At 39.9% G+C, this 24,092-nt stretch overlaps 1 protein-coding gene across 2 annotated transcripts in view; it reads left to right on the forward strand.

Annotated features, from left to right (window-relative positions):
- LOC117258866 (sodium-coupled neutral amino acid transporter 3-like) overlaps nucleotides 1-24,092 on the forward strand; it is a 164,265-nt gene that overhangs the window by 16,294 nt on the left and 123,879 nt on the right. For both annotated transcript variants that reach the window (XM_078170347.1, XM_078170348.1), the window contains exons 2-4: nucleotides 7,319-7,460; nucleotides 7,580-7,649; nucleotides 11,410-11,525. In XM_078170347.1, coding sequence (XP_078026473.1) covers nucleotides 7,396-7,460; nucleotides 7,580-7,649; nucleotides 11,410-11,525 — 251 coding nt within the window. In that variant the 5' untranslated portion in view covers nucleotides 7,319-7,395. The remainder of the gene's footprint in view (nucleotides 1-7,318; nucleotides 7,461-7,579; nucleotides 7,650-11,409; nucleotides 11,526-24,092) is intronic.

The raw sequence follows: 24,092 nt of genomic DNA on the forward strand, positions 1-24,092 counted from the left end.
TTGTTAACTTAGAAATATATTAAATAGTTAAATCTAAATATTAAATGTGGCACCTAAATGTTAAATGTTAAATTTAAATATAAATCTAAATGTTAAATCAAAATGCTAAATATAAATCTAAATCTAAATGTTAAATCGAAATGCTAAATATAAATATAAATATAAATGTTAAATCTAAATATTAAATATAAATCTAACCGTTAACATTTATATTTATATTTATATTTAATATTGAGATTTAACATTTAGATTTAGATTTAATATTTAGATTTAGATTTAGCATTTAGATTTAACATTTAGATTTAGATTTAGATTTAATATTTAGATTTGGTAACACTACATAATACGGCCCGCGACTTAGAGCGTACCTACCACTCACTTTGCACCTAATTTAACAGAAGTCACTGTCACAGTAACTCTCGCTCACCCCACCCCCCCCCCCCCTCCCAATTTCCCCCATGTTTTACAGTATAACTAGGCTGCTTCTTAGCGCGTAACTCCCATTGACTTATGTCCTACTTTACACCAACTTCCACAGAAGTACAGAGTAACTCTTGCTCACTTCCCCCACTATTTCCCCCGTGTTTTACAGTATAACTAGGCTGCATCTGAGAGCGTAACTCCCGTACAATTACGTCCTACTTTACACCAACTTAGAGTAACTCTTGCTCACTTTCCCCCACTACTTTTTCTGTTTTACAGTATAACTAGGCTGCGTATTAGAGCGTAACTCCCGTACAATTACGTCCTACTTAACACCAACTTAGAGTAACTCTTGCTCACTTTCCCCCACTATTTCCCCCGTGTTTTACAGTATAACTAGGCTGTGTATTAGAGCGTAACTCCTGTACAATTACGTCCTAGTTTACACCAACCTAGAGTAACTCTTGCTCACTTTCCCCCGCTACTTTCCATGTGTTTTACGTCCTACTTTGCCCGGACTTACAGTGTAACTCCTCCTGGTCTTTTTTTCCCCACCAATCATTTTAAGTACCAGGTATATTAAATTAAATAGTCTGCTGTACAATATGAGCACAGCCTTTTGCTCTTTGCAATTGTTACAATCAGCAGGCAAATTTCACCCCTATTCCAGAGATGTACAAGCTTGTCCCCTCGGCCTCGCTGAGAGGTGGTACTTCCTGTCTTAACCAATGGGAAATGTGCACCTCCCTGTTTGACCAATGACTGCAGGTCTAAGCGGAGTGGCTGTGATTGACACCTTGTTTGATCAATGAGACTATGCCAGAGCGATCTAGTAATTGATAGTTAACAACGTAAAACCTAACAAACAAACAAACAAACAAACATTAAAGCAACTTCAAGACAACTGAGGAATCATATGGGAATATTGTAAGAAAATAAACCCGGTACTTTCTCTGTTGACAATGTCAAGCAAACTATGTCCCTCTGATGTTACAGCAAGGGACCTGTGATTAGGTGTTCTGTTCAGTTCATTTTTGTGTCACAAACTAATACCATACAACATGTCATCAGACAATTTTTGCATAAAATAAGAAAAAAAGAATTGATGAGATGTCAATCTCAATGGGACTCACCTGGTTAAAATAAATAAAAATTACTGTACTTACGGAATATGGATGAGAGGAATAGTGCCTGTCATGTGTTTTCTGTGTAATCACATAATAAAAACATTTTATAACTCTGAATGACTCATTATTGTGGATTTATTACTGTATAGTTTGTGTTTTGCCCTTGGATGACAGTACGAGACTTCCATAGATGTGCATTTTAGAGAGGTAAGTTTGCTACCAGCCAGCCTGTTATTAGCCAATTTCCATACTGTATTCCCATTTCCCAACATATTATTTTTCCAAACCATAATGAATAATACATCTCTGGAATAGGGGTGAAATTTGCCTGCTGACACTTAGAAAAAACAAGATTGTAACAATTGCAAAGAGCGAAAGGTTGTGCTCATATTGTACAGCAGACTATTTAATTTAATATACCTGGTACTTAAAATGATTGGTGGGGAAAAAAAGACCAGGAGGAGTTACACTGTAAGTCCGGGCAAAGTAAGACGTAATTGTACGGGAGTTACGCTCTCAGACGCAGCCTAGTTATACTGTAAAACACATGGAAAGTAGCGGGGGAAAGTGAGCAAGAGTTACTCTAGGTTGGTGTAAAGTAGGACGTAATTGTACGGGAGTTACGCTCTAATACACAGCCTAGTTATACTGTAAAACACGGGGGAAATAGTGGGGGAAAGTGAGCAAGAGTTACTCTAAGTTGGTGTAAAGTAGGACGTAATTGTACGGGAGTTACGCTCTAAGACGCAGCCTAGTTATACTGTAAAACACATGGAAAGTAGCGGGGGAAAGTGAGCAAGAGTTACTCTAAGTTGGTGTAAAGTAGGACGTAATTATACGGGAGTTATGCTCTCAGACGCAGCCTAGTTATACTGTAAAACACAGAAAAAGTAGCGGGGGAAAGTGAGCAAGTGTTACTTTAAGTTGGTGTAAAGTAGGACATAATTGTACGGGAGTTACACTCTAAGACGCAGCCTAGTTATACTGTAAAACAGAAAAAGTAGTGGGGGAAAGTGAGCAAGAGTTACTCTAAGTTGGTGTAAAGTAGGACATAATTGTACGGGAGTTACGCTCTAAGACGCAGCCTAGTTATACTGTAAAACACAGAAAAAGTAGTGGGGGAAAGTGAGCAAGAGTTACTCTAAGTTGGTGTAAAGTAGGACGTAATTGTACGGGAGTTACGCTCTCAGACGCAGCCTAGTTATACTGTAAAACACGGGGGAAATAGTGGGGGAAGTGAGCAAGAGTTACTCTGTACTTCTGTGGAAGTTGGTGTAAAGTAGGACATAAGTCAATGGGAGTTACGCGCTAAGAAGCAGCCTAGTTATACTGTAAAACATGGGGGGGGGGGGGGGGGGGGGGGGGTGAGCGAGAGTTACGCAGTACTTCTGTTAAATTAGGTGCAAAGTGAGTGGTAGGTAAGCTCTAAGTGAGCGGTAGGTACGCTCTAAGTCGCGGGCCGTATTATGTAGTGTTACCTTAGATTTAACTATTTAATATATTTCTAAGTTAACAAATATTGCTGTAAATGTGGTAAAAGGTGATGTTAAAAAATTCACAATACTTTTTTAAACATTGTTTGAAGCTAAATGTGGCAAAATGTTGATGTTATTTTCAGCGTGAGACACTGTACAAACGGCACCCCATAAGCGGCAGCTACTGGAATTCATCACACCTGCTTCATTTAAATTACTTCTACAGCAACATAATGCTTGTGATAGGGAACAAAAGAAAAACTAGCATTGCCTACAACAGCAACATCATTCTTATGACAGGATAACCGCTGCTGTCCTGGGGTCCGTTTCACAAAGCAGGTTTAGTGAAAACTCAGAGTCTGTTAACCCTGAAATGACGGAAACTCTGAGTTTTCCATTTCAAAAAGGGAGGTAACTCAAACCAGAGAAAGAGGGGTAACTCTATCCTGTTTCAGAGAGAGAGGTAACTTAAGCTCTTGGTCAGTTACCGTAGTAACAGACTCTATGAACCTAACCTGGTCGGGACCAGGTTTTTCTCAATGAACCTCGAGTTTCTCTCTGTCTCCGCCCTGTTTCAGAGCCGCACACTCCATTTGATTTCCTCATTCATTCAGTCAGCAGGCGAGTTTTGGCGTAGCCTAGTTCTGCCGTCTCTCATTTTAAAAAATCAGAGTCAGTATATTAGAAGTCCATTAGGCACAGTAGGTGGCGACTTTTTTCACTAACATGACATGTCCTTTTGATAACGATCCCGTGGATGAAGGTGCAGCATTACTGCGCAGAGAATTAAATATTTGTCGGGAGATGGTTATCAGACCGCGCATAGATGTTCTACACAGTTATCTTTTTGAGCAGTACTGTTTCACGTCACAGTCCATCATCTACATACACAACCTAATCCGTCCTTACATTTACAACATTACCAATTGTAGTCATGCTCTCACATCCCAGCAGATATTGTGTGTTGCGCTGCGTTTCTTTGCAAATGGAAGTTTGTTGTACAATGTCGGAGATGCTGAGCACTTGAGTAAGGCAACTGTATGCAGGGCGGTCAGAAAAGTGTGCTCGTTTTACGGGCATCTGCCTTCTTTCTGTTGGCTGAGTAGAAGTCTGTGTTAGTTTAAATAGGCTTAATTATTTAACAGAACGTGATATAGATGAGAAGACATTTATGTGTGTGAAAACAGCATTATGTTGGGGATAAAACAACTGCACAGTCAAACAGCCACTTAATATTTACTTTACAATGTAAAACATGATCAAAATGAGGTACCCCCATGAGATTATGCCGAGGTCTTACCTGTTTGAACAATGTTTTTATATTTCATCCTAAACTGCTGCTAAGTGCGCTTCTCCCCTGCGGGATTGCACCTAAATGAAATAAATTAATAGGCTACCATTCAAGCAGTTTTCCCCTGTAATATTATTGTGATTGCAAAGGACTACATTTAAACTTAGGCACTGACCCGAGCAGCAATGTTCTCCCATGCCGTCTCCCTCTCTTTTGCAGCTGCAGTGGTGTTGTACTTCTTTTTGAAAACGTGTGCAAACTCGCCGTATGAGCGCATTAAGATTTCAAATTCTAGTGGGGTGAAAAACGCAGCCCTCCTCTTCCCCGTTGCCATGGTGACTCGTCGAATCGGGGCTCCATTGATGGTGGCTTTTTATAGTTGTGCTGCACGCGCTTAACTCCAGGTGAAACTACTCCGAGTTGATTAAACTGATTCAAATCAGCTGTTCTGGAACCAGAAACTCAGAGTTTCCTATCTCAGAGTAGATCAACTCAGAGTTCAGGATTAGACTCAGAGTTTGTTGAACCTGCTTTGTGAAACGGCCCCTGCTGCTGGTGGTTCCAAAAAGCCCTGTCTCCTGTGGACCCCCATTCCACTCTTATATGCACTGATGGTCCTTCTTAAAGTTATTGCTCTGATAATAAGATTTTAGGACTTATAAAAGGTTTTTATGTCCGCCATGTGGGAGTCAATTGACCCGTTTGAGACAATCAAATCCAACCTCTTGTGCTTCCTCAGTTCCACTCTTAGCTCACCCAAATATTGTCACTTCTGGCTCCAAATGAGCCACATGGCAGTGGTCATATTCAAAACTCAAGGCCTCATAACAGCAGTCTACAAACCAATGTGTGATGTCACCGTCACTTCCACTCCATCTCTTATATACAGTCTATAGTGTGTTCACAAAAAACAGTTGTGTATTTTGTGTCTCTGGTTTACATGCACCAAATAACCACACCGTGACCACCTGAAGACCAAATCTTGGTCTGCTGCCAGGCATCAGGCTCTGACTGGCTGTGTGTGTGTCTCGCTCAGATAAACTGTCAGTGCAGAGCAAGCTAACATTAAGCCAACTGATGTATATATTTTTTAGAACAGACTGAAAATTGCTGTTGGTGCTTCACAACACTGTGTTGGTGTCGCCTATTCACATATTCTTTCTCTGACTGCTAGTTAAAATTCCATCACAGTTGGGTTAGTGTCTTATAAGTGTCTTATAAACCTTTCCACGCCTCATGTAAAAATAATGAGTAATGTAAGATAGAGAAAATGGTAGCTACATTGGATAGTGATTGCAAACAAATAGTTAACTACTGTGCAAAATGATACAGTAACAAAGATATACATTATTTAAGTAGGAGTTATTCCAATAAATATTTAGGAAAACATTACATCATGGTAGCTTCAATGCTATGAACCTATATCAAGCCCCACCCTTTTTCTTTCTTCAGTCATAACTGCTTCTAAGAAGAGTTGCAGTTGTGATTAGAGACTCAAGACAATAGGTCAGGGGTTGAGATAGGTCTATTATCAGTCCCATCCAAAACATATGACCAACTTAAGACTTTGTGGAGACTTTTTTATAGATCAGAATAAATGAGTCCAATCTAAGACATTTTTTCAAGTCTGAAATGAGATTTAAAGGAGATTATGCAGAGAGCTCCCTTTGATCTCAGTCTGAGTTAACTTTGAGAAGCAAAAGTGGTGTTAAACTGAGCATCATTTGAGGCTTATTTGAGATCTCCTGTATAAGATCAGCAGAGGTCTGATCTGAGAATGCTCATCTGTTTCTCAGGAGGAAAAAAACAAGTATCATAAGTAGGATGGTCTTTTTGTATCATGTTGATCTCATTGCTGTCTAGGAGAAACAGAGAACTTGATGAAATCTTATTTCAGATTTTTCTTTCTCTGGGATGTCAGACATTTTTACCAAGCAGTCCTGCACAGCACAGAACTGAACTGCTCACCAAGCTTAGCATGTTCATTTGCTACCAAAAAGCTTACCTGTTTACACCCTTCCATTACTTTTCCAAAGATTTGTGAAGACTTACATGTGCAGATAGGTCTCGCTGAAACTGTTCAACCATACTTTTGCATTCTTAATCCATGAACTTGTAGGGTTTGTGATTAGTCTCATAATGGTGTTTAAATTCCTCGAACATCAAATTCACCTGTTTGCAGAAACGGCAGATCACTTCATCTGTCCCCCAAGGTTAAATGAAGTAAGAGTTAATCCTTTTTTCCTAAAACCCCCTTGTCTCCAAAACCATATAGCATTTTTCCATGTTGGCTTTTCCATCTCGCTTCCGCAATAAATTACAGAGTTGTTCACTGAAATGGCTGAATTAGCTAACAGCACTAACATTGATGACCAAACAGAATTGCCACGGCACTTGTATGGTCCAACTAGTTGCCAAGTAACCACTGGCTTTCTACCAAAACTGTATAAATGTCCATGAGGACTGACCGTTTTCCAAAGCCAGCCTCAATTGGCCATTTAAAGAACTGCAGTTTTTGGTACTTGGGTTTTGGCTTCATTTGCAGCCCAGGAGGTTGCTGCTTGCTTTCCACTAGTTATCATTCCTAATCTGACAGACACTTGTCAGGGGGTCACAGTTGATGCAGTAGCCAAGTAATATAAGATATCAAGGGTAAAAGTATCTAAATTGACTGTGAGTGATTAAAATATAACATGCAAATATAGCATGCATTTCCTGTCACATTCAGCGGCTGCACAAATGTTTCTAAGGGTTGATTTGCCTGCCTGCACTTTGAGCAACTATGTCTTTGATAATTTATTCTAATTCATTGGTGGGAGCAAAAACGTGTGTTGTGTGCATAAAACATACTTTTTGTCAAACATTGTAGTTATAGCTGAAGTAGTTGCAGTGTGTTTACATATTGAAGAGGTCTGTGTTCTACAGTCAATATAACATGATTAAATATCCAATTATACATGAGGTGGTTTTAAGGTACTTGTGTTTTGTTTCTTCTTTTTCAGATTTCAACTTCAATACCCTTTTCTTTGGAAAAAAAATCATCTGATGGAATAAGTCAGTTTATGTGCCTGTCCTAAGTATGGAACTGCAGAAGCTATCAAATGGTAATCACCACCATGACGTGGCTGTGCCTGTGGAGGGAGGGTAGGTTTCTTGTGTGTGCACTATTTGCTGACTCACTATGAATTCTTGGTAAATCATATACCTTCACATCATTTAAAGTTGTGCAGAGTTTGTTTCGTTGTTTGTGATGGATATTGCAGAGTTCCGCCAGAGGAAGAAAAATTCCTTCAACACAGGAGTGATGGATCAAAGAGACCTCAGTTTATAGATGTGAGTATGAGAGAGAGGCTGAGGCCATGCAGCCTGCTGGTGCTCTCTGTGTTCTGATACAGCATAGAATTCACAGCAATCAACATTTAATTTTTTCTTGTGAAAGTTATGTTGTCATCATGTCCGAAGGGACAATGTTCAAACTGTAATGGAGGGAGGGAGGATCAATAAGTGGGTGAGCACTGGACCTTATTCTGTACATGTGCTCTGATTTAGGGCCCTATTTAGATGGTCTAAAGCAGACGGCGGAGGGCGCATAATCAATGTCGCAAGTGTCATTGCTATTTAGATGCAGGCACAGTTGTCATTTTCATGCCCTGCGCCCTCGTCGTCTAACTAGCAAATGAACTTGCACTTCTCTGGGTGTGTTGGTCTAAAAATGAGGAGTGGTCAGGCGCAGTCATGGCGCGTTGCTAGTTAGGTGACGTAAAAAGCAAATGCGCCAGTGACCAACAAAAACCTGGTCTAAAGTCAACGGCGCAGTATTTCGCTGTGAAACAAGTTAGTAATATGCGTCTCTAGGCGGGTGCACACGCGCGTGCACTCTGCTCAGACACACACGTAACAGCCACACATATGCAAAAGATAACAAATAAAAATATGATTACAATGTGAAAGGTTATTATTGTGCACATTAAAATATTTATCAGAAACACGTCTTAATGGTCACATTATGTGGCTACATTATATACTAGGCTACATTATATTATATTATGATATTGTTATCTGAGTGTAGAGAGGACACACATGCAAATAAGAGGCAGAACACAGCTCTAGGAAACACGTGAAAACAATTAACAAACGTGGGTGGCGGAAAAAAAACTCTGAACAGGTCCTAGCTGCAGGATCAGCACCTTGGGGAGCTCTGCGGCAGTCCTGACAGCTGTGCTCTGTTATATGATGAAAACAGGTTTGAATAATATTCCACAGATATTTAGTAAGATCTTTCTTGTATTAGTGATCCCACACCTGCTTTACCTCGGGGAGCTTGGGTGCCTGTCTGCTGTCCCCGTAGATCTGGTTCTGACAGGCCTTCACCTCCCGCATGAGGAGATCCGTCTCCTCAGCTGTAAAACGCTCACTCTTTCCAGTTGGTAGGTCCGCCATCTAACTAGCTCTCTGCCATGCACTCCAATCACGCCTCTTTTAAAGGGAATGAGAGGTGACACTCTGATTGGCTTATTGAATGATACGCCCAAAACACACCCATGACTAATTCACAGAGTAAGTCCAACCCTTTTAGACTCTCCGCCATGGCGCACAGTCTAAAAACGCGCTGTCTAACTGGCAAGTGACTGGGACACGCCCATGTGCCGCACACCTGGCGCTTCGCGTTTTAGACCATCTAAATAGGGCCCTTAATGTTTTCCATACACCTGTCCATGCAGCTTATGCATCATGTGGCTGGTTTAATAATGACTGACACTCAAACATCTCAGCTGTTGTGTCATCTCAAGATCAGATCATCTGGTATAATTCATCCTTATTTTTCATTGTCTGGAATCCGTGCTTGGTGCTGGAGCCTGCCACCAGCTGTCTGTGTCTGCTTCACTCATTCAATGGCTATAATAACTGTCTATTCCGCAGCTCTTTAATCAAAAAACAGAGAGGGAGCTGCTGTAATTTCACCATTTGCAATAACTATCTAACTTTGGGACGAGGGTATTAAAGGGTCCAAATAAACTCAAACTAAAGCTGGGGAGGATCTCTTATTAAAGACAATCTTTTGGGCCATATTATGCCTTTATTAGACAGTGGACGGTATAGAGATGGTTAGGGGTGGGGAGAAAAAATTGATACAGCATAGTATTGCAATATATTTGTGTGGAAAAATCATATTGTCACACAGTGCCAAGTACTGATTTTTTTAATAACATAAATTATCAACATGACTACCTAGCCTACTAGAATAATATAATCAATTGCTTTTTCAGTCCACAACATACATTTTGCTGCTGCAAATGGCTGTGGTGAGATGAACAGACTGAAAACTTTATCTTATTAGTAGGGCTGTCAAGTGATTAAAAAGATCAAGTCAAGTGTGGCTTGACAAGACTGGCTTGCTAGTGCGAGCATCAGAGGCAGTGCTAGCTTGGACCTCTGTGTTCGCTGCTAAATGCATTGCATTGAGGTGATATAGGCTTTAAGTACTCCGATGGTACAAAAATTCCTTACTGCAGAAATTGCAGAGAACAGTGCTCCTATCAACAGTTCCATCTTGGTGTTTTTGAAATGTAAATGTTCCATTCATGGGGCCAAACAGTGTTGTCTCGTCTGCCAAAGCCACTGTGTCGGTAAATGACACACTGAGTCAAAGGGCAACACGGAATGCCATTAATCTGCAGTATTTTTTTTAATGTGCATATTTTTTTTCATGCTTTGTTTTTAATCAATCAAAATTAATGCATTATTTTGACAGCCCTATTTATTAGATAAAATTATGTTGACAAAGTTTTCCTTTGAGGACATAATTTAGGGTTGAAAAAAGTATTAAATTGCAAGATATCACAATTTATATTATTGCAATACTGAGCATATCACAACATATTTAAAATCGAAATATAAAAATTGAAAATAAAATTGTATTGTGACATAGGTACCGTAATAATATTATATTGTTGATCCTCTGGTGATTCCCACCCCTAGAGATGATATGAGGGGAGATAGAGTTGGTAATGACATTCCACAAAGGTCCCCAGCCAGAAAGCATGTAGGGACATGGTTATCTTTGACCACAGAAACATTTTAACACCTTCTGTCTCAAGGCCATGTCTAACTATTTAGGTGTCAAAAGCTGCACAACTTCTGTCACCCTTGAGGGCAGTTACCTTTTGATTATATTTTATAATAATTCAATAAATTCAACTTAATTTGCCTTTACTCAACTTTTGGTATGTGCCAGGTCGTCAGCATGTCAGTTAGTACATTTTATTTGTGTTCTATGATCACCATCTTCACCTTATTAGGTGTAAGACGTTTTTTGTTTGTTTGTTTTTTAGTGAGCTGAACTACTCATATTACATGCACATATTTCAGGCAATGGGGGTCGTAATTGGGCAGGAAAGTAAGACTGATTACCTAGGGCCCCAATGGGAGGGGACTCATGAAAAACTTGGAATAAAATTTGGGGTTTGTTTGTTTATTCATTTTAAGTAACTAGCTGAATAAATCAGTTTACAGACTGAACTTTGTATAAAAAATAGCTGAAGCTCTCTAAGGCCCCTCTCACCCCTTAAAGGTACAAAAATGTTCTGCTCTGGCACTAGAATTAATCTCTAAACACAGCTAGAGCCACATGAGTCACTGCTTAAGCTGCTGGAGCACCAACACAAACGACCATGTGTTACCCCAAGATAGGGAGAACATGGTTCCAAAAATTAAAAGACAGAAATAAAGAAAGGAAATTGACTTTGTTAAAAGAAAAACAAAAAACAAAAGGTGCATAACACAGATATGGATCAAGAGAGGAAGGGCGAGGGACCCACAGACACTGTTTATGCACAGGGCCCAGAATTTGCTGCTATGCCCCTGATTTCAGGGATAACTAAACTAAAAAATGTTGTCAACTTACTCAAGACAGCATTTATTTCCTCCAAAACAGAATGCTAAAGTAGAAGAGTGCGTGTGAAAAGATGTTGTAGAAGACATGGTAGCATGATTTGTGGGTGCTGAAAGCTATTGTATTGCCTTTGACACTACACATTAATGAACTTGTTATTGTGTCTTTGAAGTTAATATTCCAGTCTTATCTCTTTTCCAGTTTGAGGGTAAAACCTCCTTTGGGATGTCTGTTTTCAACCTGAGCAATGCCATCATGGGCAGCGGCATTCTGGGTCTGTCGTACGCCATGTCCAACACCGGCATCATCCTTTTCCTGTAAGTAACAGAAATGTTTACAAACTTTGGTACAGAGAGTACAACGGATGTGTGATACTCACACCACACACATGTTCTGAACCTCAGTGGCTCCCTGGAAAGACAGACAGTACACAAACAGACACGAAAGGAGGCAAAGTAAATATTGCACAACACTTGGTTACCGCTCATGCCTTATGTACTTATGAAATCTTGCACTTAAAACTTGCCCCAAGTCTGAAATGCCAAATGGTAAACTCATTGTTACTTTATTATTATTACTGATGCTGTGTGCAGACAGACAGATGATCATTATCCAGACTGTTACACAGCGTACAGTTTGAATTCCACAGCTGTGCCCATTAGCCATGTCAACATGTTATTATGATTTTGACCACACAAAAATTGTCTTCTTCTGGCATATGTCTTAAGACCTTCAGCTCCGTTGAGGCAAGCCAGTCCAGTGTTTCATTGTCCAGGTCATATAGACCACGATTGCAGTTCAGTGGCTGGTGTTTGGGACAGCTGGTTATAATATGTTCCAGTTTGTAGTGGATCCCCGCATTCGCCAAGACACAAAAATTGTGATGTACAATATAATCAGGCCGTCATTGTAAAAATAATTCTAAATAATAATAATTCTAATGATGATAATAATAATAATAAATAGTATGAAAAACAAAGACGTAAAAGAACATAATTCACAGAAAATGCAATTTAAGTATTATAAATATATATAATATATACATATATGCGTGGATACATACACGTACGTACACATACATACACATATAGGCTTCACACACACACACACACACACAAACACACACACACACACACACACACTCATACTTGTAAATATACATACATACATACACACATACACTAAAAAACTTCTAAAAGCCAAAAGCCAGAAAGTCACTTTTAATCGCAGGGTGTGGCTACCTATTTTTACAAATAAATGCAAACAAATAAATAAATAAATGGTTATTGTTTACACTGTGAAGCAGGTCATTTTTATATTAGCTCTTTGATAGTTTAAAACCTCTTAAGTCCTGCTGGTTCGCTGTCTACCCATTTAAGCACATTAATCACAAAGTCTTCCAAGACATTACTGGACTTAATCTTCACTAATAGACCTGATCATGTCTCGAAAAGCTATAATCTGATCACAGGTATCTCCGATCACAATCTGACTTTAGTGTCACGACGGTTAAATAAGCTAAGATATAGAGCAGATAATGGAATAAGAGAGGATACACCAACATCATTTATCCACAAAAAGAATGTGGATCGCTTAGAAAATGAATTAAAATCAATAAAATGGGGCAGAGTGACTGAAGGTGTAAACTATGAGCTGGCATGTAAGGAGTTAAAAGCTATTCTCTCAGAGCTCCTGCTCAAATTCACTAAAACAAAATTTTTTAAGCGTAAATGAAGACAGCTTCTGCCATGGTTCACTGAAGAGCTAGGACAGCTAATAAAAAACAGTGATATGGCTCTAAAAAAATCCTTGAAATCTGGGCTAGAAACCAATCGACTAGCTTATAAAGCCTTAGAAACAAAGTGACCACACAGTTCAGAAAGGCCAAAGCAAATTTCTGCCCTTAAGTCAGCCATCGTAACTCCAGTTTTTAAATCAGGTGACCGACAGGAAGCGACAAATTATAGACCTATTAGTATACTCCCCGCCATCTCCAAAGTGCTTGAAGAAGTGGTTGCAGAACAGTTGTAGTTTCATATTGATAAAGAAAAATTACTACATCCAATGCAATTCGGTTTCCGTGCAAATCATTCTTCGGAAACGGCATTGCTGTTACTTCCTTGAGGTCATCAGGGATACGCTTGACAAAGGTGGGGTAGTAGGAGCTGTCTTTCTGGATCCACGTAAGGCATTTGACACTGTGAGTCATTCCGTTCTTCTCTCCAAACTAACCAAATTCAAGCTCTCAGATAACATACTTGAAGGGGAAGTTCTGTTTTTTACAACCTGGACCTTATTTCTGGCATTAAATACGGTTGTTTACTCACCCAGATAAGTTTGGTGTCATTTGGAGTCCTTCGGAAGATATTTAGATCCGCGAGAGCCACGTACATCCATATAGTGGGAATGATTGGGGCACCAACAATGAGGCTCTAAATAACACATTATCTGCCACGAAACTCATTCATTTCACCAATACGTTTTTATGAATCGCTAGAGTTGCTTGTCATCATCATCCGGATCATTTATACTGACCTACTAACCTCTGACCTGGATGATGTCATCCAGGTGCACGCGCCGCCGCACACCCGCAGCACAGCTTTGTTTACAACTGGAATTTGCTACTGTTTTTTTGGCAGTAAATTGGAAAATCTTCAAATCCTCTTCAAAACTCGACTTTCAACCTCTTCTTGTCCCTCATACTTTGAGCTAGAGACACCATGTCAACTTTTAAAGAGTCAGAAGACCTTGAGCTATTGGGCATGTATTCAGCTTCTACTTTTTGGAAAAATACATACGTGGGTGGGGTGCCTACCTGTATACTGGAAATGTAAGTAAGAGATAACGTTTATTTTTTTATTTATTACAGCTGACAAGACATCTAGGTGCAGGCCCCCCGACGGCAGCGTGCCCCAACGCGCATGGACTGCGAGGGCCCGTTCATCGCTGCTTGCACCTTTAATTTTCCTTGAAATTGTTTGCTTGATAAGTAAATAACTATGAGAATTTACATTTCTTTAGTTTCTTCTCATCGCTCAGTGACAAAAAGTGATAAACAGAAAGGTGAACGTTTTGGTGGTAAAGAGGATTGTCTTTACGAATTGCCTCTGATTTTGTTTTTGCAGAGGTTAGTAGCTCAGTATAAATGACCCGGATGAAGATGACAAGCAACTCTAGCGATTCATAAAAACATATTGGTGAAATGAACGAGTTTTGCGACCTGTTTTTTCTTCTTTTTTGCCCTGTAGGATACATAAAGGGAAAGCTCAGGAAAGCTGTACTGTCCTACGTAGGGAAAGTCGAGCCTGCACTATCTGCGGAGTAGTGAGTAAAGGATAGACTTGCAGGATATATATTATTAATGTATATTATTCATGTCCTGTTATATGGTTCCTCTGCATAAAGGTATTTGTATATAGGTACTGGTGGTCTCAAGCTAGGATAGAGTACTTTGTAGTAATTCTACCTCTTATCCTCGCTTTTGTGTAATATTGATTATGTAAGTAGACTTTGCTATGCATTGAAATTCTTATGTTTTTAACTTATACCATGGTTGATACATACTTTTTCAACTTCATGATGTATGTAATTGTATTGTTTTTGTATATTTTTTTGAGTCTTGCTTAGACAAACAGAGAAAAAAAGAAAAAACGAAATTGGTCATGTGACCAGCAAGCATTTAAACACACCTGAGAATGCTTAGGTCAGACCTGATGAGGTGAACCTGATGACGCTAAACGCGAAACGCGTTGTTCCCTTCATTAAATTTCGATAGTAAAGTCTATGTCAGTGTGCAGAGGATTTTTTTGCATATCTTATGACTTACGTTCCTGCTGCCTACCAGCACCTGACGATCTGTAGCTGTGCAAGGAGATTTCATTGATTCCAGTTTTACTATTGAAAACATTGCAGGAAGTTTCCCTTTCCTTTGCACGCCCCTCATACCACTATGGATGAACAAAGTGAGCATGAGATAAGCGTCTTGCTTCTCCTTCGATGATGCGGAGGCAAAACATATTATTTCTCAACTATCCCTCTTTGATGACGGCCAGAAGGATATCCCGACAGTAAGTCTGACAAATGAGAAGTCGAAGATGATGCACCTGGAGAAAAAAGAGATTCGCCTTAAATGGCACGGCATTGCACTGTCTGAATATTGGCGCAACAAACAAATCCCCAGAGGACTGAGAATTAATAAGAAACCCACGCTGGGTAATCAAGACCCTGAATTCATAAAGAAATGGGACCAGATCCTTAATAAGTGCTCACTTGATCTGACTTTACTTATTATTGAACAAACTAAGCAAGAGACTCAGAAAGTGAAAATTGATTTGCAAGAAACAAAAACTACTCTGAAGAACAATATGAGCCTAGCTGACTACTCAACTATGGAAACTGAGCTAAAAGAGGAATTGACCAAGTTTGAGAGTGAACTGAAAGCCTACAAAATAAAGAAGTACCAGCGAGACGCGGAGGATTATAAAAGAGGGATAGTCTACAACTGGACAACCAGCGCACAGTGCAACTGGAGACCCCACACGCATGGAGGTACACGCGCACCAGGCACACGCGCACCAAGACGACAGGAAGGCAGCCGTCGGAGCCAATGTCCTAATCTTCTCCTCACCAGTGAGGAGGGGACAAGTGATCAGGACCACACCAGCGCATCCTCCACTGATGGAGCTTTTTTAGACCGCATACCCAGAAGAAAACCAGGAGGGGACAGAGGACGAGGAGTGCACCTGTCATCCAGCAAGGAGTGGAATATGGTAACACGGAATCGCAGCCGGAGGTAGAACTCTCAGTAATTAACATCTCTGATTATCCACTCACCACCCTCCAAAGTAATGTTTTGAGTCGTGGGCTATCTTTTGTTCCCACTAATAAAGTTAATGCTTTCAAATTGAAAGTTGACTCTTACAAATTTTTCAGACAGCTCCATTTGAACCATTTTTTTCACAATTGAGTGAATGAGACTGACGTGGGACTCCGTGACCCTTTGAGTAAGTTTAAGAAAAAACCTACCTTTATGCCCCCGGGTGTCCCCAATCCTACTCTGGTCACATTTAGTAAACTTGTGGAAAGAGACATTGAAGCTGCTGTTAAATCTAAAAACAGGGTCATGAAACATAACATCAGCATATTAGAGAGAAAGACCCTCAATGAACTACGGAACAATCCTAAAATTTTGATAAAAGCAGCCGATAAGGGAGGGGCTGTAGTTGTACTAAGGATTATACAGCTGAGGCCTTTAGACAACTTGGTGATGCCTCTTTTTACAGACAGTTACCACATAACCCGGTGGAGAGCTTTGTAGAAGAGAGGGATTCTATTCTGAACAGAGCCTTGGAGAACCAGTGGATCACTAAAAAACAATTTGAATTTCTGAAAGTGGAATACCCAATGACTCCTGTGTTCTACTTATTGCCCAAAATACACAAGCGATTGGTGAACCCTCCGGGCAGACCCATTGTAGCAAGTAAGAACTCATTGTCTGAGCCTTTAAGCCAATTTGTGGACTTTTTCATTAAAGACATTGTGAAGACTCCATTTCCAGACATCTACCTATCTATCGTAAAAACACTGATAGAACCGTTATTTTACATGCTACTAGTTTCCATCCTGACTACCTCATTAAAAATATCCCATACGAGCAGTTCATAAGGTTGAGAAGAATATGCAGTAATGAAGAGGATTACATCATTAAGACTAAAGAAATGGCTGAACGGTTCAAACAAAGAGGATATGACAAATCCCTTATTGACAGGGCTATTGAGAAGGCCAACAAGAGGGAGAGGGATAAATTATTATATCCTCCACCTTCTCAGCATGAAAATGTAAACAGAACCACCTATGTGTCGGAATATTCTACAGTTTCGAGGCAAGTCAAACAAATTATTAATAGACATTGGAAAGTACTAGAATGTGACCCGAGCCTAAACCATCTATCTGTCTCCAGACCTCTATTTTGTTTCAAGAGAGGCAGAAATGTGAGAGACACTGTTGTCAGTTCCATGTATAGTGAACCAAAACAAACCAACTGGCTTTCTCAGCAAGTTTATGGGAATTATAGATGTGGAAAATGTGCACATTGTGCCAACACATTTGATACAAAAACATTTAATCATCCCCATTCCGGAAAGAAACATAATGTAAAAGAATTTATCAATTGTCTTTCCACTCATGTAATTTATGTGCTTATTTGCCCATGTGGCTTGATGTATGTTGGCCAAACAAAGCGTAATCTGAAGTTGAGGATTGCTGAGCACAAAGCGGCTATCAGAAATAATAATTTTGATTACGCCATCGCAAGACATTATAAAGATAAAAATCATGGTTCTACAGCTTCCCTTAGATTCATTGGAATTGAAAGAGTGTTGCCTAATACAAGAGGGGGGAACATCATTAAGCAGCTCCTGAGAAGGGAAGCGTTTTGGATTAATGAACTGTCTACTGTTGAACCTTTTGGAATGAATGATTCACAGGATTTGAGTTGTTTTCTTTAACCTGGTTTTTCTTCTTTTTTGCCCTGTAGGATACATAAAGGGAAAGCTCAGGAAAGCTGTACTGTCCTACGTAGGGAAAGTCGAGCCTGCACTATCTGCGGAGTAGTGAGTAAAGGATAGACTTGCAGGATATATATTATTAATGTTTATTATTCATGTCCTGTTATATGGTTCCTCTGCATAAAGGTATTTGTATATAGGTACTGGTGGTCTCAAGCTAGGATAGAGTACTTTGTAGTAATTCTACCTCTTATCCTCGCTTTGTGTAATATTGATTATGTAAGTAGACTTTGCTATTCATGCATTGAAATTCTTATGTTTTTAACTTATACCATGGTTGATGCATACTTTTTCAACTTCATGATGTATGTAATTGTATTGTTTTTGTATATTTTTTTGAGTCTTGCTTAGACAAACAGAGAAAAAAATAAAGCAGCATGCCCTGACGCGCGTGGACTGCGAGGGCCCGTTCATCACTGCTTGCAGCTTTAATTTATTTATTTATTTTTTTGTTCCGCCCATATGATCGCATTTTTCACTGCCTGAACATACCCCAAAACTCACCAAACTTGGAATATAAGTCACACCTCGCAAAAAATTTTATAATCTATTGTTGTCCTGAATTTCCACTACTAGGTGGCGCTATTATTAAGGAAAGTGCGTTTTGGCTCATAACTCCCATATACTCTGTCCATAGCCTCAGATAATTTGGCAGCAACTTCAGCATGATTTTTTCCATGGGTAAGTAAGACTGTGTCATCCACGTACATTATTGTTTCTACTTTGTCACAGACTGTAGGGAGGTCATTGATGTAAATAGAGAATAAAAGAGGACCGAGAATCGATCCTTGAGGCACCCCCATACTACATGGTTGGATGTCTGATAATTTGTTTTTAATTTTAACACACTGAGAGCAATCCACCAGGTAAGATTGCAGCCATTTAAAGGGAAAGTTCCATTTTTTAAAACCTGGACCTTATTTCTGGCATTAAATACGGTTGTTTACTCACCCAGATAAGTTTGGTGTCATTTGGAGTCCTTCGGAAGATATTTAGATCCGCGAGAGCCACGTACATCCATATAGTGGGAATGATTGGGGCACCGACAATGAGGCTCTAAATAACACATTATCTGCCGCGAAACTCGTTCATTTCACCAATATGTTTTTATGAATCGCTAGAGTTGCTTGTCATCATCATCCGGATCATTTATACTGACCTACTAACCTCTGCAAAAACAAAATCAGAGGCAATTCGTAAAGACAATCCTCTTTACCACCAAAACGTTCACCTTTCTGTTTATCACTTTTTGTCACTGAGCGATGAGAAGAAACTAAAGAAATGTAAATTCTCATAGTTATTTACTTATCAAGCAAACAATTTCAAGGAAAATTAAAGCTGCAAGCAGCAATGAACGGGCCCTCACAGTCCACGCGCATTGGGGCATGCTGCCGTCGAGGGGCCTGCACCTAGATGTCTTGTCAGCTGTAATAAATAAAAAAATAAACGTTATCTCTTACTCACATTTCCAGTATACAGGTAGGCACCCCACCCACGTATGTATTTTTCCAAAAAGTAGAAGCTAAATACATGCCCAATAATTCAAGGTCTTCTGACTCTTTAAAAGTTGACATGGTGTCTCTAGCTCAAAGTATGAGGGACAAGAAGAGGTTGAAAGTCGATGAGTTTTGAAGAGGATTTGAAGATTTTCCAATTTACTGCCATTCACACTAATTAGACTGCCACCAGAGCGCCACCTATTGGCCGATTTGCACCGAATTTTGCACAATCCCTCATTGGGCCATGGAACACAATTAGCAAAAGTGTTGTGGTGATTGGACTGTATTTGGTCAAGATATGAAAGACTGTCTGTTTTGAACACCATGTGCAGGAATTTGTTGTTTTATATTTTGGGCGTTTTATGGACGATCAAAATTCTTTTGACAACATTTTGTCAGAAGGGTCCACAGATGCTTCATGCAAAGTCTGGTGCAAATCAGTCAAAGCGCCTAGGAGGAGTTCGAAAAAGTACGTTTTTCATTTGTGGCAATTTTGGCGAATGGAAAGTTACTGCGAAAGTGGGCGTGGCTTACATCACACAATTCAGCTGATTTCAGCGAACACGTAAATAGAAGGTTTAACAATGTGCGACATATTATGTGGGAGTTATAAGCCAAAAATGCTTTTGAATTGAAAATAGTGCCACCTGCTGGTCATTTTTGGTGTTTGAGTTACAGGGGCCAGTCTATACCACCCTTATCAATTTTATTTCCATGAGTGTTATGGTGTTGGCACAGTGCCAAATATTAAATTACACGGCCACCAGAGCGCCACCTAGTGGCAGATCGGTAAGCCCTTCGTCAGATATCCTCAGGAGGGCATTGACAATAATTATACCAAGTTTCGTGTTAATCCGCCCAACCGATGTTGAGATATAAAATACTTCAATTTAAAGAACGCCACCTCATGGTCATCACCCAAAACTTTGCACAGAGCCTCAGGGGCTCATGGGGAAGTGGTAAGCTGAGTTTCATGTCATTCCGATACACCAATATGGAGATATGCAGCTCTTCCTGTTTAGAACAAAATGTGCAGGAAGTTGTTATTTAATAACTTCAGTATCCTTTGGAATATCAAATTTTTTTTAAGAACTTCTTGTCGGGAGGGTCCACAAATGATGTGTGCAAAGTTTCGTGCCAATCGGTGAAATTGCCTGGGAGGAGTTCGAAAAAGTAGGTTTGCAACATTTTGCGAATTTGCGGAAAAAACGGAGGCGGAAATGGGCGTGGCCTATACCACAAGATTCAGCTCAATTCACTGAACGCGTGAATATAAGGTTTTTGAAGGTGCAACAAAGTATATGGGAGTTATGAGCCAAAACGCACTTTCCATAATAATAGCGCCACCTAGTGGTGGAAATTCAGGATGACAATAGATTATAAAATTTTTTGCAAGGTGTGACTTATATTCCAAGTTTGGTGAGTTTTGGGGTATGTTCAGGCAGTGAAAAATGCAATCATATGGGCGGAAGAAAAGAATAAAAAATAAATTAAAGCTGCAAGCAGCGTTTGGCGGGACCTCGCACTCGCGCCCATTTCGGCAATCAAACATATTGCCATAAACACCAGAAAATCCTTACAGAGCTGAACGGTTTGTTGTTTGAATGCTTTCTGTAGCTGTAGGTATGGATAAGTGATGTCACAATATGCAAATTAGATGAGTTAATTTACTCCCATCTGATTCCTGTTCCTTTATTTTGAGGATGAGATGACAAAAACAACACAAAACAAAAGAAATCTACTGTGTAAATATGTTCAAAATGTTGTTTTACTGAGATTTATTAAATCCAATATGGCCACCGCCTAGTGACGCCACAATATGCAAATTAGATGAGTTAATTTACTCTCATCTGATTCCTGTTCCTTTATTTTGAGGATGAGATGTCAAAAACAACACAAAACAAAATAAATCTACTGTGTAAATATGTTCAAAATGTTGTCTTACTGAGATTTATGAAATCCAATATGGCTGCCGGCTGGTGATGCCACAATATGCAAATTAGATGAGTTAATTTATTCCTATCACAAACTTTGGGTCATGATGAATGGTTTTGTCCTTTACAGTATGCCTTTATCTCTCACCACTTTCAAGCCACAGCCTTTTGAAATGTTGAAATGAAAATGGAATATTTTCCTCAATAAAGTCTGGCACCTGAAGGGTTAAAATGGAGATTGTGCCCCTGTCATGTCTGCATGTAACATTTAGACACACACACACACACACACACACATCATGTTTCTGTGAGTTTGTGTGTGACAGCGGTTGCCATGGTGATGAAGTAGGTGCACCTGGCAGAAGAGCAGAGAGAGAGAGAGAGAGAGAGACAGAACACAGAGAGACCTGTTTTAGTGGAGATTTAACTCCTCGAAGAAGTTCTTCCCATTCCCAAACCGCTGGTCCAGTCATCAAAATAATGTGATGATGAGAGAGATAAAGTTATACAGAGGATCTGTTTAGCAGCAGTTGAACTGGTATGTGTGCGTTTTTAAAGCCTATACAATAAACGGTGTAGGAGGAGATGTGTTTTTTTTTAAGAGCACGTTTGAGGGGAAATCTTACTTTGAAAGGGCAAATAGCTCACTTCCTGTTGGATTTAGGTCATGGGTGTTAGTGTGTTATTTGTAGGTCGAACACTCCAGTTTTGGTTTGATCTTGATACGACATTCCTACGGGCTGCAGTGGCCAGTTTAGTGCACCTATGTGGCGCTAGAGAGCACATTTTGGCACTGTAGGAGTTAATAATGTGTGTGTTCTGTTTCAAATGAAGTTTCTGCTGCTGCTGTAATCTGTCCTTTAAAGATTGTGAGACACACAGACCAGAGAACCCTGTGGCTGTGTCTGTGTGTGCAGCCGTTGTCATGGCGATTAATGACTTGCCCGCACCTGTGGCAGACACAGACACGTCAGGAAAGCAGATCACCAAAGGCTGTTTATAAAGGGATTTAACTCCTCGAACAAATGCTTCGCATACCCAAACCGTTGGTCCAAGCAAGAAAATAAAGTGATTTTGAGAGACAGCCACGTCTTGTGAACGCATGTGTCGCGTTTTATATTTCTTGAGTCAAAAATGTGGTCAGGGGAGCAGGTTTAAAATGTGTTGCACCCCAGCTGTTTCCAGAAATTTCTCCTCTGAGTTTACATGGGAGTGAATGAGAAAAAAATCAGCGCTCCCTTCGCTTTGGAGCCACTCAGCAAAAATGTGTACGTGTGAGAGATTCCATGTCAACATATCTGTGAGCTGGACAAATTTTCCTACGTTTTGTGGTATAAATTGTGTCTGTACAGTGAAAATTGTGGCCATGGCAGCGAGTTAAAGACAAAAGTTTTAGACGATTTTTAGAGCCCTCTCCACTCTAGCTCACAGCATTCCGTGCAATACACACCCATTGTAAACTGAGAATTTCTCCACTTTTGCTCATGGTACTTTGAGAGGCACAGATGAAAAACGGTAAAAGATATGAAAAAGATGAAAACATGAGTGAATAGATGAGACCTGTGGCAACATTTGAGAGTTGGAATGGAGTCTGTAACACAAAGTATGGAGATGCTGTAAATGCTAGAAAAAGCCCTAAGATTGGTCTCTTTCTCCCCCCTGCTGCCATTCATTTCCTATGGGACAGCTTTCGAAGATCGTCAGGACGTTTTTCTGACATCTCACCTTATGGAGCCCATAAAATCCAAACTAAGCGAGTAATGAAAAAGTTACGAATAACTTTTGATTAGAACGAGTTGATCTGTCATGTGTGCAAGTTTGAAGCCGATTGGATAAGCGGTGTATGAGAAGAAGATTTTTTAGGAAAGGCAGTTTTAAGGCAAAATCTTACTTTGAAAGGGCAAATAGCTCACTTCCTGTTGGATTTAGGTCAGGGGTGTCAGTGCGTGATTTTTAGGTCTTCATGAGACGAACATGCCACTTTTGGTTTCATGTTTCTACGACGTTCCTACAGGCCGTAGCGGCCATTTTTGTGTGCCTAGGTGGCGCTAGAGAGCCCATTTTGGCACTTTAGGGGTTAATTTCATAATTTTCTAAAACTTTTCACCAGTTCTGATGTGCGTGCCAATTTTGGTGAGTTTTTGAGCATGTTTAGGGGGTCAAATTCCAGTTCAAAGAGGCGGTGGGAGAAAGAATAATAATAAACGGAGCAAAAACAATAGGGTCCTCGCCTTTGGCGAGGACTGCTCTGTGAGCAGTCCTCTGCCTTAGGGCTCGGTCCCTCATTAAAGCTGCAAGCAGCGTTTGGCGGGACCTTGCACTCGCGCCCGTTTCGGCCCCCAGCATATGTCATCACTGTGAATTATTTAGAAATATCAAACATATTGTCACAAACATCAGAAAATCCTTACAGAGCTGAACGTTTTGATGTTTGAATGCTTTCTGTAGCTGTAGGTATGTAGAAGTGATGTCACAATATGCAAATTAGATGAGCGAATTTCTTCCCATCAGATTCCTGTTACTTTATTTTGAGGAAGAGACAACAAAAACAGCACAAAACAAAAGAAATCTACTGTGTAAATATGTTCAAAATGTTGTTTTACTGAGATGTATGAAATCCAACATGGGCGCTGCCTAGTGACGTCTCAATATGCAAATTAGATGAGTTAATTTACTCCCATGACAAACTTTGGGTCATGATGAATAGTTTTCTCATTTACAGTATGCCTTTATCTCTCACCACTTTCAAGCCACAGCCTTTTGAAATGTTGAAATGAAAATGGAATATTTTCCTCAATAAACTCTGGCACCTAAAGGGTTAAAATGGAGATTGTGCCCCTGTCATGTCTGCATGCAAGATTTAGACACACACACACATCATGTTT

Source organism: Epinephelus lanceolatus, chromosome 8 (genome assembly GCF_041903045.1).
Source record: "Epinephelus lanceolatus isolate andai-2023 chromosome 8, ASM4190304v1, whole genome shotgun sequence".
Classification (NCBI taxonomy): Eukaryota; Metazoa; Chordata; class Actinopteri; order Perciformes; family Serranidae; genus Epinephelus; species Epinephelus lanceolatus.